The following is a 17790-nucleotide window of genomic DNA, read 5'->3' as shown; positions in this document are numbered from 1 at the left end:
CTTCACAGAAATGCAGAGCTCTGAGTCTCTATGATAACATGGCTTCCTGGGTGATACATACTTCCTCTAAAGTCACAAGTAAAATACATGAAGCTTGAAACTTAAATGATATACATATATTTCAGAGGCATGCACATCCAGCACAGGGTTTGTGCTGCTGCAACTAGAAAAACAAAAGACTTGTATACGTATAAATATGTTTCCTTGTTTATAAAAATGCTAGTTCGAGATCTTTGCTTTTCTATGGTGCAGCCCCTCCCTCTTGACAACATTACAATACACAGTACACCCTCCTGATCCGATTGGGTATATTAACAGGTTTAGGCAAACAATCAATGTCTCATCTGCAGTGACGCTTGTGAATGAGGAACAAGTAAGCTCATTGAAGGTTTCGGTTTCATTTCACGAGGGTGTTTGATTAAAGCATTTTCACATAGCAGACATGAGATATGTAAGTAAAGTGTTTATATGTTTTAAACTTGACTCAGGTGTTGGTGGAGGTTGTGTATGTTTTAATGTTGTGTATCTTCTTTCTTACAGAGGAACTTAAAGACAAACTGAAATTCCCAAATTCATACTTGAATACTGATCTGTAAAACTACTGTGTTCTGCAGTTTTTTAATAACTACAGAATGCGATCGATATGTTTTACATAATGGAGTAAACTGAGTTTATAGTTTGTTGCACTCTGTTGATTTTACATAGAGATGTTGACTATTGTTTTGAATAATGTTAATAAAACGAATGGAAATGGTTTATTTGCACAATAGGTTGAACAGTCCAGGAAATGCAGAACTATTGCAGCCTAATGATAAGACAAAATGCTTCAGAATGAAAATGTAATTAAAAATATGAATATACATAAGTAAATAAATAGAAATTATTTTTACAAATAATGTTTTAAGAAGGGATTTAAAAGCACCCTAAAGATCCAGGGTAGAAGAGGGAACCCTAAATCAAGATTTTATTTTTGAAGCATCTAATCTAATAATGGGTTTTACTGTAGATAAGTTAGGTTTAAATATATAATATATAATAAGCTTTTGTATTTGTCCCCAGCTCTACACATGTTTTCCACAGTAGTCATCAAAACACAAATTAAATTGAAATGTCTCAGTTGGACTAAGATGATCTGATGCATCTTTTACTGTAATTAGCATATCGGGCCAAAGTTACAATAAAACTATTCTCTGATATAGAAAACCCTATATCACAGAGACATCTCATTTATCTGACATTGTAACTTCCGGACTTTGTTTCACTGTTTCAGAAAACAGTGATAAGATTCCTCTTTAGCACTGGGATCTTTTTTCAAGCCTGCGAATCAGACGTGAGTTGCAGGAATGACGATGGAGTCGAGGTCGACTGGTTGGTGGAAACTTCAAATTGTGGCAGTTTATATTTTCACCTTTTCTCAGTATCAGCTGGACGCATGACAAAAATGCATTTCTCTCTGTGCCATTAGGTACATCTTATACAAGTTGCCCAACATGAACGACGGTGGTCTGTCATATCTGTACATGGATGAGAGCACCAATGGTTGGATACCCAGCAAAGAGAATATCAACAGCAACTCTGGCACCCTGGCCCACACCCTGAAACCTCTTCTCGACTTCTACGACAGAAAGGTAACACGTGTGTCTCTGGCATGACAGCCTGCAGTCACAAGTCCTAACAGTGTCCTTGTGTTTTTTAGACGGCAGGATTTGGATATCTGCTCTATAACGATCAGCCTTCGGAACTCAAGCCAGCTCCTGCATCATTTGGACACAGTAAAGGTGGGAGCTGCAATCTTTCACTATATTGCCTTCAAAGCCAAAAAAAATCCTTATATGACAAAGCTGTGTTTCTGTTTCTTCTGTTTTACGACCTGAAGGAGTCATAATGTTGGATGAACAAACTGGAGTCTGGCTCTCACACAGCACACCAAAATTTCCAACATATCAGAGTAAAGACTTCTGGCCTCAAAGTGGAAACGCTAATGCTCAAACGTTTATATGTGTCACTTACTCCTATGCTTCATTCAAACAAATAGGTAGGTAAATGCTATTTGTTAGTTTTCTAAAAAGGGGGGAACAATCCCATTGAACAATAACAATGTATTGTTCGATATTGTGTTTTTTAATTTGTTGTTTGTAAAGTGCACCAACCACACCAAGGCAATTTCCTGTATGTGCAAATATACATGGCAATAAAAAGAATTCTGATTCTGATTCTGAACATCTTCTATTTAAATTCTCAGGACTGCAGCTCCAATACATCCATGCCTTTTCATACGACTCTAGCATACCCAAAACCTTTCCACCTGACCTGCGCTGTGTGGCACTGAGAACCTGCTACCCAAAGACGACGCCCTGGTTTAGACTCATGACGCTGACGTCGGTGAAAGGACAGAGGTTCACCAGCTTTGCAAAATACACACGATTTGGGGATGGTAAGTGTTTGCATTCTAAAATGTTCAAATTAGATTGATGATGAACTTGACGAATAGGAAACACTTGCTCTCACTAAGAAAACATGTGACCTGTACACTGAGAAAAATAATTACTAGCAACTTTAAAAATAATTTTTACATTAAATCTTTTCTGGAGACGGAAGTATCGATTCCCAGGTGATGCATCAGGGAGACATCACCAAATCTGAGCTGTCTTTTCTAAAAGGAGTATTATCATCTCCCGAAGTCACGGTGGCCAGGAACTGTTGTGGACTAAGTGAAATAGAATAAAACTAAATTGATAAAATAGACTTGAATCATAAAAAGTTTTAAAAAAGGGAATTTAGCCAATTTTCATGGTTTAGCTGTTCCTCTTTGTTTTCAATACTTTCACAGATATTTACCCTGGCCTTATTGTAAAAGTTGTGAAGCAGGCTCTGTACGTTAAGAGCTTTTTCTAAAATGTTGTGCACTTCTCTTTTTCATGGTTTATGTGTTTCACTTTGTTTTCACTACCTTCACAGATATCTACTCTGGCTTCATTGTAAATCACTTGAAGCAGGATCTGTACGTCAAGAGCTGGGGAAAGATGCGTCGCCCTCTGCCTTCTAACTGCAGCATCCCTCACAATGTGAACAATGTGTACAATGTGAAGAAGGTACAACTTCCCGGCACGCAGACCTTCAGCGACACTGTCGATCACTCCAAGTGGAGCGTGACTGCTGACCGTGGCTGGACCTGCATCGCCGACATGAACAGGGAGATGAGTCAGATGGGCAGAGGTGGAGGAGCCATATGCATCAATGATGCTGTGATAGGTGACGCTTTCTATTCACTGATCAGGGAGACAGAGCCATGTGGCAGTGAACATGCTGGTGTTCCGCAAAAAGAGCTTTAAGGGCACAACCCTCTGCAATTTCTCTTTTTTAAAGACAGAAAACCAGAGTTGGGCAAGTTACTGAAAATTAGTACTTAGTTACAGTTACTAGTTACTTCTTTTAAAAGTAATTGAATTACTTCACCAGTTACTGTATATCAAAAGTAATTAGTTACTAGGCAAAGTAACTTTTAAGTTACTTCTGTTATTTTATTGTGAAAATGTTTTATTGTGAAAATGTCACATGATTTTATTTTGAAACGGTTCCGGTAGAGTCGCGGACATCCTGTGATGACTACAACGCCGCTACGGAAAAGGTTTATGTTTTTAGCAACCCTCCGAAGAAGCACAATGTCTTACGGTGTCCACGGTTGTTTTAAGGTGTTTCTAAGTTGTTCAAAGTTGTATTAAGGTGTACGGTGTTACAAGGACGGCTCAAATAAACGACCAGAACATCAGTTTAAGTCTCGACCATCTTTCGGGGGATCTGGTTCACTTGTCTTCTTGTCTGCAAGTGTTCAGTTTTCTCAAAAGAGAGTAACGCGAGTAACGAACTCATTTAAATTTCAGATATTGTAACTGCGCTACTTGATTAAAAAAAATACTTCGTTACATGCTCGTTACCGCTAAAAGTAGTGTAATTACAGTAACGCGTTACTTTGTAGCGCGTTACTCCCAACACTGCAGAAAACTGAGGTGACTTATCCTGAAATTGAAATTATTGACCTTTGGCTGCAGGGTTAGATAAGTAGACATTTTTCCCTGCATTGTATTTCTTTTAAACAATATTTCCTCGTATTTCGTTTTGTTTTGTTATATTTAGAATATGTCTTTTTTCAAATTGTTCAGAACCAAATTTTGATTGAGCCTCTTTGGGTTGTGCTTTATTTTTGTGTGTACCATGTGTTTTGCTTTTGTGCTTCATATAATCAGGAAATTAAAAAAATACACGTTAAATACTAATCATTTAATAAAAAATTGAACTAAAAGTTACACTGTATGGGTTGTATGCATTTTAATGAGATGTTTCCTGTTATTTTGACTTTTTATGAAACAGGAACTGGTGTTGCACACAACTAGATGATGATTGACGATTTTAAATCTTTTATGAGAAGGAAATGACTTCACAGAAATGCAGAGCTCTGAGTCTCTGTGATAATGTGGCATCCTGTTTGCTACAAACTTGTAGCAAAAATGTATTTCAGAGGCATGCACATCCAGCATGATATAGTGGTAAACATTTTTTTAGTCAAACGTTTGACTTAAGTTATAGTACAAACAAATAGAAAACAATGTACTCAAGAAAATTAAGTACCATATTAACGCTTCTACTTTGGTAAAAGTAAGTGAGTTTGAATATACTATTTCAACTAAAAGTATTTGAGCCTATTCCCAAATACAAAGGTCTATTACATGTAGTCTCGGCTTCTTCCAAGTTCATTCCAGGTTCCCCTCTCGTTATTGACTACTTTTAGAGATATAGAGAAAGAGAACAGTGAGCATGTAACCCAATGCATTGTCAAAATCTGCAAATGTTAAGAGCATAAACATTAAAATGTACTTAAATGCAGTAATTAAATTGCTTTACTTCGTGAAGTTGGACGGTTGTTTCTCCTCCTAACCACCAGGTGTCACCCTACTTCCCACGACCACCACAAGTCGATCACCTCGTGTCCCCCGGAAGTGAAGGCACGAGCGGACAGCCAGCAGCAGCACACGTGAAAACAGAAAAAAGCAAAATAAGAGAGACCGCCGACACGAGATGGACGTCTCAGAGGTCCCAGTTAGTCAGGTCGACAGCGGGACGAAATGGATGAAAAGGACACCGAAGAAGAAGAATAGGGGTGGAAATGGAGAAAAGCGCGGACCGCAGAGGAAGGTGGAGGAAGAGGAGGACGAGAAGAAGATGGAGAACAGCGAGGGAGTCTTTCCCCCAAACTTCAGTGTGTCTGAAATCAAGAACAAACAGAGGAGACACCACATGTTCATGAAGATAAAGCAGGAGAAGAGGAAGGTAAAGAGAGAACCACATGGAGGTCAGGCGGCTCGGGTCACATTTGAACTATGTCGTCACAGAGACACGGTTCCCAGGCTCTGTTCCAGCTCCACGTTTATCTTAACTACTTGTTCATCCATAACACAAGAACTAACGTAATTTTGAGTGATCACAACAGATCAAGCTGCTTAAAGATCCAACATTTAAAACTGGTCACTGGGTCTTTGGCCTTTGAGTCATTGCTCAGATACTTTTACTCATCTAAAGTGGCATGGCATTACAACTTCTTTATGTTGTTGATCAGTGCAGGGTTCTGACACATGCAAAATATGTGAAATCGTAATCTTCAATATGACTGTGTTATCCTGAGTGCGATCTGAATGATTAGTCTGACCCATTCCACCTGACAGGAAATACAGTGGGAGTAAAGTTGTAAAGAATAAATGCTAGAGAACTTGTATTGTCGAGTTTGACGGTCATAACTGAAACAAAAATGACACAACATTAAGGAATACACAACAATAACTTCCTTTTAAAGAGCTGTTACAGTGCAGTGTTATTGCTGTAGTTGAGAACACGGGTTTGTTGTTTTGAGGCGATGAACCAGTGGTTTCTGGGGAAAGAGAATTGCTGTTATATTTGGATGTAACTAATATACTCTAAAGAAGTGGTATCTCATTGGTACATATATTTGCTAGCAGCCGAGGCCCAACCCGGCATTTTTCTATTTTTATAATTACGTCTGAATATCTCTATCGACGTTGAATTACCTAGAAACCACCTGCTTCTCTAAATATGAACCTGAAAAGTAGATTTATAGAAACAGAAGCTTGATTTTCAGCAGATGATTTTCAAAAACATGTATCGCCTGTCAATTCAGGAGTTAATATAAGCAAGAAGTCTCCTCATTGAATTATTTTTGTATTTTAGCTCAAGCTGCAGGTGAAGAAAAAGAAGAAAAAAGAAAGGGAAGCTCTCGGTGACAAGGTGAGTTGTTTTTTAGGATTTGTCCCAAACGTTGCAAACATCAGTCGATCATTTCATATGATAAAATAAGACGATTGCATTTATTCTTGAATTTGTTCTGTCCCTCACGTAGGCACCACCCAAAGAGGTCCCAAAGACCATCGAGAACCAGCGGGTGTACGACGAGACAACAGTTGACCCAGAGGATGAAGAGGTGCAGACCAAGACCTTGTTCCAATGATCGCAGGTTGTATTTGTAATGTATGAGCACGGATTTATGTGGTTGTGTGTTTGTCTCTGGTCCTCAGGTTGCCTTTGACGAAGGAACTGATGAGTTTTCTGCTTATTTCAACGGGCTCACGAACCCCAAAGTGCTCATCACAACATCGGACAGACCCAGAGGGGTGAGTGGTCTTTCTACATCATATCAATGAGAACAGTTATTGGTAAACGTGCACCTGAAGAAATTGCTCTCGACCTTTTTAAATGACACACAGTGTAGACAGCTTAAATGGGGTTCATGAAGAACCCATTCACTTTTGGCACAGAATCCATAAAGTGATCTTTATTTGGATGTTTATTTTCTTTATAATTGAGAGAATTTCACAAGAAATGATGCAGAGATTTAGATGAAAAGTCTAATGTGTGAAATTTAAATTTAAGGGGAATGTTGTTGGCAGAAGTATGTGCCATTCTAGTGTCTTCTTTTATACGTCTACAAAGTGTGACTATTGTCAAAAGTTGAAAGTGGCCAAATTATCTATTTCATTACTTTTATTTTTCAATATGATGATTCTTAGCTGCTGTAATTAAAGGTTCAGTGTGTAAGATTAAGGTGAAAGGGATATTTTGGCAAATATTGAATATAAATTGTACGAATTGATGTTTTCTTTACCCTAGAATGAGCCGTTTATATTAAAATACTTTATATTTACATCGGGAGCAGGTTCTCGCTACGGAGGCTGCCATGTTTTTTTACAGTAGCCCAGACTGGACAAACTAAACACCTTGAGTTTTTATGACAGCTGGAGGATATGATGGGTCTTTTTCATTTTTGGAAGAGTAGGGTGAGTTGCGGGTTGTTCAGCTGCAACATGCAACTTCACCACTAGATGTCACTAAGCTCTACACACTTAACCCTTAAAGTTTGTCATAGTTCAAGATGCATTTATTCGTCCCAAACACATGCACAGTCATGCAAAGGCACACTCATGCAGGTAGGGAAATTTAATCTCTGCTTTTAACCCATCTGGTGCAGTACACACAGAGCAGTGAGCAGCCATGTACAGCGCTCGGGGAGCAGATGTTGGGGGAGTAAGGTGCCTTGCTCAGGGGCACTAGACAGGGTAGGGAGACTCTTGGATTTTTGGACAGATCAATCCAGGTTCGTCTTTTGTTGTCTCTCCGTGGAGTCGAACCATAGTTGACGATGCTTGATCACTCTTGACCCTGTGTGGGCTAAATAAAATTACTGTATGTATTTTATTAGATTGCCCGGCGGTGGCATCTGTGAGCTGTTCATGGTAAAGTTTCTATCTTGTCCTTTTCAGACACTTTTGTGTTAAACATGCTGATGTGTGTCTTGCAGAGGACGGTGAGGTTTTGCGAGCAGCTGGCCACGGTGATCCCCAACGCCCACGTGTACTACAGACGAGGTTTGGCCCTGAAGAGGGTCATTCCACAGTGCGTCGCCAGGAACTTCACCTACCTCATGGTCGTCAACGAGGATCGCAAAATGCCAAGTATCCTAACTGACAGGCAGCTGTAATACGAGAGGAGGATATGTTCTTTACAGTTTTACATTATCTAATCTTTATTATAATACTGTGGTTTGGATAAAAAGCAAGAGCTATATATTTGGTACTTTTACTGAAGTGAGCTTTAGGTTTTCAGACTTTCTGAAAGTCGGATTTCTTAACCGCAACTTTTAGATGGTTTGGTTCTCTGTCACCTTCCTGACGGGCCGACTGCACACTTCAAGGTCAGCAGTGTTCGACTTCGGAAGGAGATAAAGGTGAGTACATACATCCTGCCTCTGTTTATTGCTAGATTCTCTCATCTCACTAAATTGAAAATATAATAAAGTTGGGGGGAAAACTGCCCCAGATGAAAAGCAGTCGTAGTTTCATTCGATTTTAAGCTTCTGGATTTAAAGATTTGTTTCCAACTATACCAAATTTGATGCAGCAAAAATCAACACCATTGTTTTTCCTGGGAAATTTTGATTTTGAAGCAGGTTCAGTTCAGGCTCAGTCTTGGCTGTGTAATCCTGACATCATGAAATGATTTTCTCTGTGCAGAGACGAGGTAAAGATCCCACAGAACACTCTCCAGAGGTGATCCTCAACAACTTCTCCACGCGCCTCGGGCACAGCATCGGCCGGCTGTTCGCTGCTCTCTTTCCTCAAGACCCCCAGTTTATAGGACGGCAGGCGGCCACCTTCCACAACCAGAGAGACTTCATCTTTTTCAGATTCCACAGGTGAATGTTTAGAATGTGAAGTCTGAGTTGAGCTGGACATTTTCTCCTCTCATACGAGCTTCATTTTGGACCTTTTAAAAAGAACTTGTCTTAAATTTGAAAGGTTAAATCAATGATTCTTTGCGTCTGTGAAGGTACATCTTCAAGAATGAGAAGAAAGTTGGCATTCAGGAGCTGGGACCACGCTTCACCCTCAAACTGCGCTCTCTACAGAAAGGCACCTTTGACTCCAAGTATGGAGAGTATGAGTGGGTCCTGAAGGTCAGTCTCTCAGCACTTCAACTTTTATTTGGAGACACCAGAAGAGCTATAGAGGTGGAAGCAGTGATGTCAGAAAAACACTTAGATTTATTCTTCAACATATTGTAGTTGGTAAACTCGGTGGAACTTTAGTCGTGGTTGCCCACATCTGCGTCCATGTGGAGATATTTGCTGATTCCAACTGTATAGCACTCAGGCTTTCCTTGCCCCCATAAACTGCTTAAAAACATGCTTACTTTTGTTTTCCAGCGTCATGAGATGGATGCCTGCAGAAGGAAGTTCCAGCTTTGAGCACATGAGATGGATTCAGTTATTACGATATTGCGGCAGTTTGTGGATTTTACACAAACTGACTTCATAGTGGATGCCCCAGATGCTTTGAGGAAAACCAGCCGTACCTGTGATTGCGTCACAAGTTTCCCTGAAAAACGATTTCTCTAAAAGGTGCATCTGCAAAGACCTTTGGAAATGAAATGTAAGACGAGAACGGCGAGGACTTTCACCCGGTCTGCTGTCAGACGCCAGGGAGGACACACGCAGACGCCCCATCAATCTGAAACCTCTGACCGGCATGTTTATGTGGAAGTTGTGTTGTGTTCAATTCCTATGTAACTTTTCTTCACAAGCTGTATTTAAGTGGCCACAGTATAACTAACAGGAGTTTCAAGTAAAATACAAACGTATTTCTAAATATGTGTATACTTTTATTAAAACTTTCAACTATGGAAATACCATTGATTTTTTTTTTTTTTTCTCAAAATCAATCATGAATGGAAAAACATGTACAATTCAAAAGGCACAGTGGGTGATGATGTGGGCTAGTTAATTTAAAGCAAGTAGGTTAAGACATCTATTGTGCCCCATAAGCACCTGGATTCTGGATCAGATTTTACAAAGGCAAGAGTTAAAAAAAAAAAAATCATAAGTTAGTCGTTTGTCCCGAAATTTCCTATAACTCCTGAGACGATTCCAGTCCATGATGCAGGATCCTGCAGCTCAGTTCCACAAGGCACCACAATGTCCAAAACCTGCAGAGGTGGAATTGCATTAGTTTTTAAAACTATATAGTGTATGACACACAGACATGTTATGTTTGTGGCCTTATGCATTGCACTCTAGAGAAATTAGTTTAAAAAAAATAAGTTTTTCTCATGTATTTCCATGTACAACAGATTAGATGTAAAATTATATCAAGAATGCTGCAATAAATATCTGATAAACAAGCATTATCTCAACTAATGTGTTTTGTTATGTCATATCTTTTTACTTGCTACTTTGAAATTGAAATTACAGATAAAATCAGATTCCAATTATAGTGGTGAGTAGATAATGAGTGGATCTTAATTTTTGGGTGAACTATCCCTTTAACTGTACATAATTTATGTCTGTATTACTCAGCTCAATGCAATTCGATCACTTTGAATCATTCAATATTTATCTAGGGGATTTACATTCAGTTGTCACTTCTCCAGTCACATACACTACTCTTACTTTACAATGTTAATTTACTGCATTGATATCATTGTTATTTCCTGTCTCTCGTCCTGCCTTGCTCTCTGTGCCTTGGAATTACCCTCTGGGGACAATACAGTTGCTCTGGAATGAATTCCTCCACCTCTGGCAGAGCTACACCAGAGGCCGTGCAGATGTGGCTGGTTGTCACTCACAGAGGCGGAGGAGGCTGCTATAGGAAGGAGCAGACCCTCTGCGGTCTGAACGGGTTGTTGCTGGAGGACATGCCGGTGAGCAGGGGGTCCTGCTGGGCGTTCTGCAGGCAGAACTGCTGCAGGTCGGCGGCGGCCTGGGACACCTGTGGTTAAAAGTGGTTAGCTTGGTTAGCATGTGGCTAACAAACAATGTGTTCCCAGATCTAGTGAGTGGTTCCTCTTCCAGCAACCAGAGGAACTTCTAACGAGCTGGGGAACAACACACGCCCAGAAAGTACCGAGCTCCGCCGTTACCTTGACTCTGTGGATTCCGGCTTCTAGACGCAGCTGCTGGACGATTTTCTTCATCGCTACGATGTTGGATGATCCGGACATTATCGAGTCAAACTTTGGTCACACAAATGTTGAACTTTTGTAACTAGTGGTTGTTTGGAGGCAGCTTCCTTCCTCGACCAACAGCTTCCGGTTTTCTTTAAAGGAGGGTCCGCCGTTGCTGCCTTCACGGCCCGGAAATCCAACTACTTTATTATATCACACGAAAATCGCTTGTACACATTTATAGGCCATCTTTTTTATTTCTCTCTATTACTCTCCTATACTCCTCCTGTCTCTTTTATTGTATTATAATATGTATTTGATGTTAATAAAGCCGATCAACATAAACTCTGAAGTAGTTCTAAGATTTTCAGCTAAAAAGTAGGGAGCCCCTTTTCTTCTTGTGTCCTGGATAATAAGTCGTGAAAATAAAAGTCACACATTTTTTAGATTCAAGTAGCGGATTTCTGGATATTTCAAAGTACCGTAAAAACACTTTGATCAATAATTCCAGAGAGAGACTGATATGCCTTTGTTCAGGACCTCTCAAATTATTGATGTACTGAATATCAAACATAATTACTGTATAGATTAAGAGATTTTTCAAAGTACAGTCCAACATGTGTACAATCTAATCAGTTCATTTCTGGATATTTCAAAGTTCTATAAAAACACTTTGCTCAATAAGTTCAGCGTGATAATGATATGCCTGTGTTCAGGACCTCTCTGACTACCTAAATTCTGAATATCAAACATTTATACTGTATAGAGTTGAATATTCCTGAAAACAGCACCCGTTCTATTTAAATTGCGAACTCTAGTGGTGAAGGTGCCTCAACTGCAGAGAACAAAGCAACACATTGTTATTAGCACGTGTTTTATTACATATCATTAATCATAAGGCACATTAAATTAGATATTTTTACCTAACTTCCACATTGAAATACACATTAAATCCACCGTTTTTTGTCATTTTGTAATTGCCTTAAAAGAGTCACAGCCAGAAATGAATAAAATATAAATAGTTACAGTCATCAATATAACTGTTTTCATAGAATAAAAAACTATACTGGATAACTCATGCATGAAAGTATAATGGAGGACAGTGTTAACTCTCAGATGTGATCGGCTCCCTCTCTTCACTGCAGCTGTCATCCTCAGCACCAGAGCAACCACTACTGGCACTCTCATAAAACAACGTGCACTGGACGACTCACTGTGTTTGATCACAGCAGATCGTTACTAAGCAGTCAACGCTGTTAACAGGCAGGAAAAAAGAAAGAGGGGCCTCCTGCGGATAAACCCAGCAGACACCCCCCACCTCTCCAGGAGTGTTTTCTCTGAGTGTTTTCTCTGATGCTGAGCCGCACCGAGGATGGAGCTGTCGTGTGAGTCCATCAGATATCCAGGGAAAAGAAGACCGGTCAGTAGCAAGGTATGTTGAGGGGATCGAACCCTTCACAGGAATAGATGAATCCAGATGCACACACGTGGCTCATGGTGTCTCTGTTTCATCGTGTGTGTAGTTTGTGGAGCTCCATGTGCTGTATGTGCCAGAGGACCAGTGGAACGTGAAGCTCAATAAAGTACCAGCTGAAGCCATAGAGAGCTTCATATCTGCAGGCTTCATCAGGTGTGTGTGTGTGTGTGTGTGTGTGTGTGTGTGTGTGTGTGTGTGTGTTTGTGTCTGTATCTGTGTGTGTCTTTATCTGTGTGTGTGTTGTGTGTGTCTGCCTCGTCGTCCGTGTGTTTATCAGTCTGTCACATATGGATCAAAGTTTTAGCCTAATTCCAATGGATAGGAAATACATTTAAAACATAGATAAATGGAAAATGGTCTTTAATTCAGATACAGTTTATATTCTATATTATATTCTATATGTTCTGTAACAGTTCCGTTATCTCAATTCTTTTTATTTTAGGGTTTATCCAGATGTCACCCTGAGAAGTCTGAGGAGCGAGCTGGGCGCTCTGCTTGGCACCGAGAGGAGCATCAACAAATTCTCCTTCCTGAAATGTGTGGGCCGCAGTCTTGCACTGGTGAGAGCAGCTGGCTCTTCACTGCACTTCTCTGTTTCTAAAGCTGCTTGTGTTTCAAACAGGCAGACAGCAGAGAGACACAAAGACAACATTTTGATTAACAAGGTCGCTGCTCCGGCTGCCACACTGTAAAGGGTGTAAAACGTGTGTGTTTGGGTGTGTGTGTGTGTGTGTGTGTGTGTGTGTGTGTGTGTGTGTGTGTGTGTGTGTGTGTGTGTGAATGCACTCAGTTTTTACTGCCCTGGCTCTGAAACCAACCATATTCCATCCTCTTACAGGTTAAAAGCAAGCAGGAGAGGGATCTGAAAGTGAAAACATTTGCTCCACCATATGTATGTATGATTCATCTTCCTGATTTTTTGTTTTGTTTTAGTTGTACATCTTCAATGAGACTTTGTTTTAAAACAACCCAAAAAAAAATCTCAATATGCTCTTGCCTGAACAATATGGATTTTTGGAGGCCGATGACGATATTAAGGACAGAAAAATACAGAGGTCGTTATTAAACTCTGCTGTCAAATAAATGTTATCAAGGATTAGAATTTCCCATTTTAAGCATAAACCTTATTTGAAATAACTATGAATACAAACTAAACAGAAATATATCCAACTTGGATTAGGAAAATATTTTATACGTACAATTTTGACATGAATATTCATCTTTTCATCATGAATTATTATTATTAATCATAATCACTCATATCATTATGTCTGTATTGGTAATTACTAAGTATTAAAGACTCATATCGGTTGATATTTATTGGCTAACCAATAAATCTGGGTTCATCTCTCCTTGTGTGACTATACTTTTTGTTTTTAATGCTCTAAGCACTGCTTTTTTTTCAATAATGAATTTCTGCTCGGCACTAATCCTCAGTTGTCAATCGACTGGTGATATACTGTGTTGTTGCCTCCTGTGGACAGGCCCCGCAGCCAGAGCTCTACCTGCTCCCCATAGTGGAGAGCAGCAGCAGCGCTTGTTCCCTCAGCCCTGACACCAGCAGCAGCTCCCCGGACCCCCCCATCTATCACCACCCTCCCAAGACATGCAGCCTGCCAACCAGGACAAAGGAGGCTGTTAAATTCCCCCCCATCCCCCAGTGTTCCCATCAGCCACCTCCCACCCTAAGCCTGGAAGAACGGGAGGAGGACGATGAAGAGGAAGAGGAAGAGGAAGAGGAGGAGGAAGAGGAGCAGAGCTACAGTTCTTCAGAGGGAGATGAAGAACATGAAGAGGAGGCTCTGTCTTCCAACAAGCCTGAGTGTACAGAACAGTGTTGTCCCAGCATGGCTCAGAGTCAAAGGGCACTGCAGACGGTGTCACTGAGTAAAGGTACAAATGAAAAGTACAATACAACATATAATGCACAACTTCAGTAAACAAAAAAGGTTTCATTTAATTTGTAGACATTTTCTTATTCAAACAACATCTTTAGCACTTCTGAAAAATGAATCTGTAAGATCTGTCATGTCCCTCAGCTCTTGATTCAGCAGTTCCACAGCGGCGTGAAGCTGATTCAGCTCAGGCTGAGGAGCTGCCAGAAAAAGAAGAAACTTGCAGGAAGAAGAAACAGCACCAGAGGAAAGTGGCCAGAGATTCAGGAGTGGCAGAGTCGCTGGAGGACGGAGATTCAGGCTTCTCGTTCACAGACGGGTACGATGGGACCAGCGTGGTTCTGCAGTGAACACTGGTATTGCAGCTGCTTGTTCTTCTAACTAAGTGTGTCTGTTTGCAGGGTTGGGAAATCAAAAGATGTACGCACGCTTAAATCATCAAGCAGGGTAATGTACAAAGTTTTTTTCCTCAGCCTTTACTCTCCAGCAGGAACCCATGTCGTTAAAACAAGCCGGAAGTGGACATTCTCTAAGGTGATTAGTCTGAATTCCTGTGCCAGCAGGTGGGTTCAGTGGAGTGTGTGATGTCTTTGGAGAAAACAAAGCACTGGAATCCACACAAATCCATGAGAATCGATTCACATGACAACCTCATGTTGTTGTGTTTACTGTTTGTCTTTAAGGCGACAGAAAGTCCTGCTGTGTCGTCTTGGCCCGTCCGCCGCTCCTCTCCACCTCCAGGTCTGCACATGGCCTTGTTGACCCATAAACCTGCCGCTCCCCCAGGCTTCCAGACAAACAGTAAGCTGCCCCCACTGCCACATAACTAAGAACTAAAGTTCCTTCTTGTTTTAAGACACGGGCTTGTTTCCATCAGGAGACGAGCTGATCGAGGAGATCAAGCTGGTGAGGGAGGAGAGGAGGCAGCTGGAGTGGACCAGGCAGGAGCTGCTGAGGAAGGGCAAAGATTTACTGGCCCAGAACAGACACAGGAGGAACCAAGGTGGGAACAACATACGGTTAAATATACGTTTTAAACAGAATCAATTACGTTTTCTTGCCAGAAATCTGGGAATCAGTAAAGAGCCATGAACTGCTCAGCGGTCACATACTGTAACTATGACCTCAAGTTCTCTTAGTTTTGCCGGAGTGGATAAACTGTGTGTGTGTTTGTGTGTGTGTTTGTGTGTGTGTGTGTGTGTGTGTGTGTGTGTGTGTGTGTGTGTGTGTGTATGTGTGTAGCAAAACAACTGAAAAGTGATCTTTTAAAATATGGTAAATGCACTTTTCCAGTCTTCCACTCAGAGCACTTTACAATTCAAGTCACATTCACACACACACATTCTTACAGCGTTCCTATACACAAAGCTTTTTTCTATAATCCATTGATACTCTGTCCATAAGGCCATCAGGGGCAATTTGGGGTTCAAAATTTTGTGTATGGCCCTCTCTCCCCCTGAGCCACAGCTCAAAAGACACTAGCAATTGAGCCGTTTAAACGTTGAGGGGGTAATCAGTTTACTACAGCCCAAGGTCCAACATCAGATTTGACCCAGATCTGACCCACATCCAGCCCATGTCTGGAATGATTCCCCTCTGTTTTCCAGATCTGGGCCACAAGTTAGCAATAGCAATACTGCATGTCAACCAAAGGTCCCACTGGTAGCCCAATTAGCTTTGTGCTATATGCACCATATTCACCGTTTATCACATGCTGGGCCTCTTCATGTTCACATCCAGATTCCACCTAGAGCACCGCATGGTTCCCAGAAAAGGTCCAACATTTCTTTGGTGATATTTGGGCAACTTGCTATTTTAGTGGGTAGCTTTTGGCTCACATCCTTTGTTGTCCGGGCCACAAGAAGGCCAGAAGTGCCACATCATTGCCTGAAGTCGCCCATGAGTCAGTTATTTTCAGGAAAAATAGATAAACAAATAGAAAAAATAACTGAATTCTGCTGATGCTCTGTCCTTCTCCTTCATGGTTAAGCCCGGGACAGTTGGAAAAAGAAATATTTTGAGACCAAGAAGGCCACAGCGCCACTGGAGGACAGCCTGAGAAAGTTGCGACAGGAGCTGGAGACATTTTACAACAAACTCTTGCACCAGCTCCAGGCCAGAGATAACAGAGGGAAGCCAAGACGCCAAGGCAGATCCTCCATCAAGGTCAGAGCTGCTTGATTTTAAAGACCATTTTCATATTTGCTTTAGTTTATTCCAAATCAGCAAGAGATTGCTGAAGAAATATTGATCACGTTTGAATCATCAAAGAGTAGATAAACTGAATTTTACTTTGAGACTATCGTATAATACATGGGTGTAATACTTTAAACTAGACAAAATCTCTATGTCCCTATTACATTTGTCACTAAATACCTATTTCTGTTAAACTATAATGCTGCACAGGTCAACTACTTCTTTGTGCCTGAAAATGTCAGTAATCATAAATATTTGATGTGCCTTTTTTTATAATAGTTGAAGTGTAAAAGTCTGTGGAGGACGACACTCTGTCAAGTTATTTCTCGAAAGAATATTTTGCCTTTCTCTATGACCTTTTTAGCTTGGGTATAGCATCTTTATGCGTTAAAAAATAAGTATACTTGATTTCAGAATGAGCTGATCATTCAGATCATGACAGAGAGTCACGAGATCGACAACCTGAAGAGGAACGTAGAAGATGCCAAGATGAAGCTGGTGACGGAGATAAAGGTAACGTTTATTTCTTGGTTTTGAAATATGATTTTAACCTCAGACAAGTCTGAAAGTCCTCTGTGAGCGAGTTAGTCAATTGATTGATTGATCAATTAACAGTGTCATTTTCTCTAAATAGTAAAAGCATATAATCCATAATGTACAATCTCTCTCTATATATTCAATGTCTGTGTAGCTGAGGAAACAGGCTGCCACAGAGCTGAGGGCCCTGAAGGCCGAACTGGCCCAGAAGAAAAGTCAGTCGTCTCATCTTGGCTTCGGAAATACGACACGGGACAGACCACAAGTTCAAATCACCTCCATCTGATTCACTTCACACAGAGATGACACATGCTGTCTGTGCTTCACTCTGCTGACACAGAAGATGTTCATTCGTTCCATGAGAGGGATTTTTACATGTTGATTTTATATGTTCATGCAGTTGTATTTTCTATTTGTTGACTGATTCATTCCCGAGTTACATCGTTCACTACATTGTTATTGTGGACTTACCCTGTAATTTATCTCAGGTTATTCAGCTTGTTGCTAAGGGAAAATGTATTTGTTTGGAAAATGTAGAACATTTAGAACAACAAAGCAATCAAAAGTAGTAAGATTGAAATGAGGAGTTAAATAGCAAATAAAGAACAAGAAATATAAGAGCTACAGTTCTGTGCAAGAGATGAGAAATTATTTGATTTAATAAAATACTTTGACTCTTTCCAA

General features: G+C 40.5%; 4 protein-coding genes across 6 annotated transcripts; 3 read left to right on the top strand and 1 right to left on the bottom strand.

Annotated features, from left to right (window-relative positions):
* Positions 1-8: 8 nt before the first annotated feature.
* LOC128447735 (deoxyribonuclease-2-alpha) lies at positions 9-4304 on the top strand. 2 transcript variants are annotated; one of them, XM_053430042.1, is made up of 7 exons: positions 9-451; positions 1271-1368; positions 1466-1628; positions 1697-1778; positions 1877-2035; positions 2243-2434; positions 2959-4304. In XM_053430042.1, exons 1-7 carry the CDS (start codon positions 443-445, stop codon positions 3330-3332), a joined length of 1077 nt encoding a protein of 358 aa, XP_053286017.1. In that variant the 5' UTR covers positions 9-442; the 3' UTR covers positions 3333-4304. The 2 variants fall into 2 exon arrangements, with proteins under 2 accessions (XP_053286017.1, XP_053286019.1); XM_053430044.1 differs by lacking the exon at positions 1271-1368.
* Positions 4305-4960: 656 nt separating this feature from the next.
* rpf1 (ribosome production factor 1 homolog) lies at positions 4961-10251 on the top strand. The gene is made up of 9 exons (XM_053430045.1): positions 4961-5325; positions 6238-6294; positions 6407-6487; positions 6582-6677; positions 7862-8015; positions 8205-8287; positions 8574-8755; positions 8890-9016; positions 9266-10251. Exons 1-9 carry the CDS (start codon positions 5074-5076, stop codon positions 9305-9307), a joined length of 1074 nt encoding a protein of 357 aa, XP_053286020.1. The 5' UTR covers positions 4961-5073; the 3' UTR covers positions 9308-10251.
* Positions 9700-11171, bottom strand: LOC128447738 (guanine nucleotide-binding protein G(I)/G(S)/G(O) subunit gamma-5). 2 transcript variants are annotated; one of them, XR_008339669.1, is made up of 3 exons: positions 10978-11171; positions 10590-10826; positions 9700-10044 (listed from the first exon to the last, which is right to left on the bottom strand). XR_008339669.1 is itself a non-coding variant. In XM_053430049.1 (3 exons), exons 1-2 carry the CDS (start codon positions 11056-11058, stop codon positions 10701-10703), a joined length of 207 nt encoding a protein of 68 aa, XP_053286024.1. In that variant the 5' UTR covers positions 11059-11171; the 3' UTR covers positions 9700-10044; positions 10684-10700. The 2 variants fall into 2 exon arrangements, 1 of the variants encoding a protein (XP_053286024.1); XM_053430049.1 differs by having other exon boundaries at positions 10684-10826.
* A 1027-nt stretch (positions 11172-12198) lies between these two features.
* On the top strand, positions 12199-17745 carry spata1 (spermatogenesis associated 1). Its single transcript, XM_053431021.1, has 12 exons — positions 12199-12433; positions 12525-12631; positions 12921-13038; positions 13317-13370; positions 13963-14371; positions 14518-14692; positions 14775-14820; positions 15057-15174; positions 15251-15376; positions 16364-16539; positions 16984-17082; positions 17261-17745. Exons 1-12 carry the CDS (start codon positions 12374-12376, stop codon positions 17390-17392), a joined length of 1620 nt encoding a protein of 539 aa, XP_053286996.1. The 5' UTR covers positions 12199-12373; the 3' UTR covers positions 17393-17745.
* Positions 17746-17790: the final 45 nt, after the last annotated feature.

Source organism: Pleuronectes platessa, chromosome 9 (genome assembly GCF_947347685.1).
Source record: "Pleuronectes platessa chromosome 9, fPlePla1.1, whole genome shotgun sequence".
In the NCBI taxonomy this organism is placed as follows: Eukaryota; Metazoa; Chordata; class Actinopteri; order Pleuronectiformes; family Pleuronectidae; genus Pleuronectes; species Pleuronectes platessa.
This window is presented reverse-complemented; position numbering and strand designations above follow the sequence as displayed.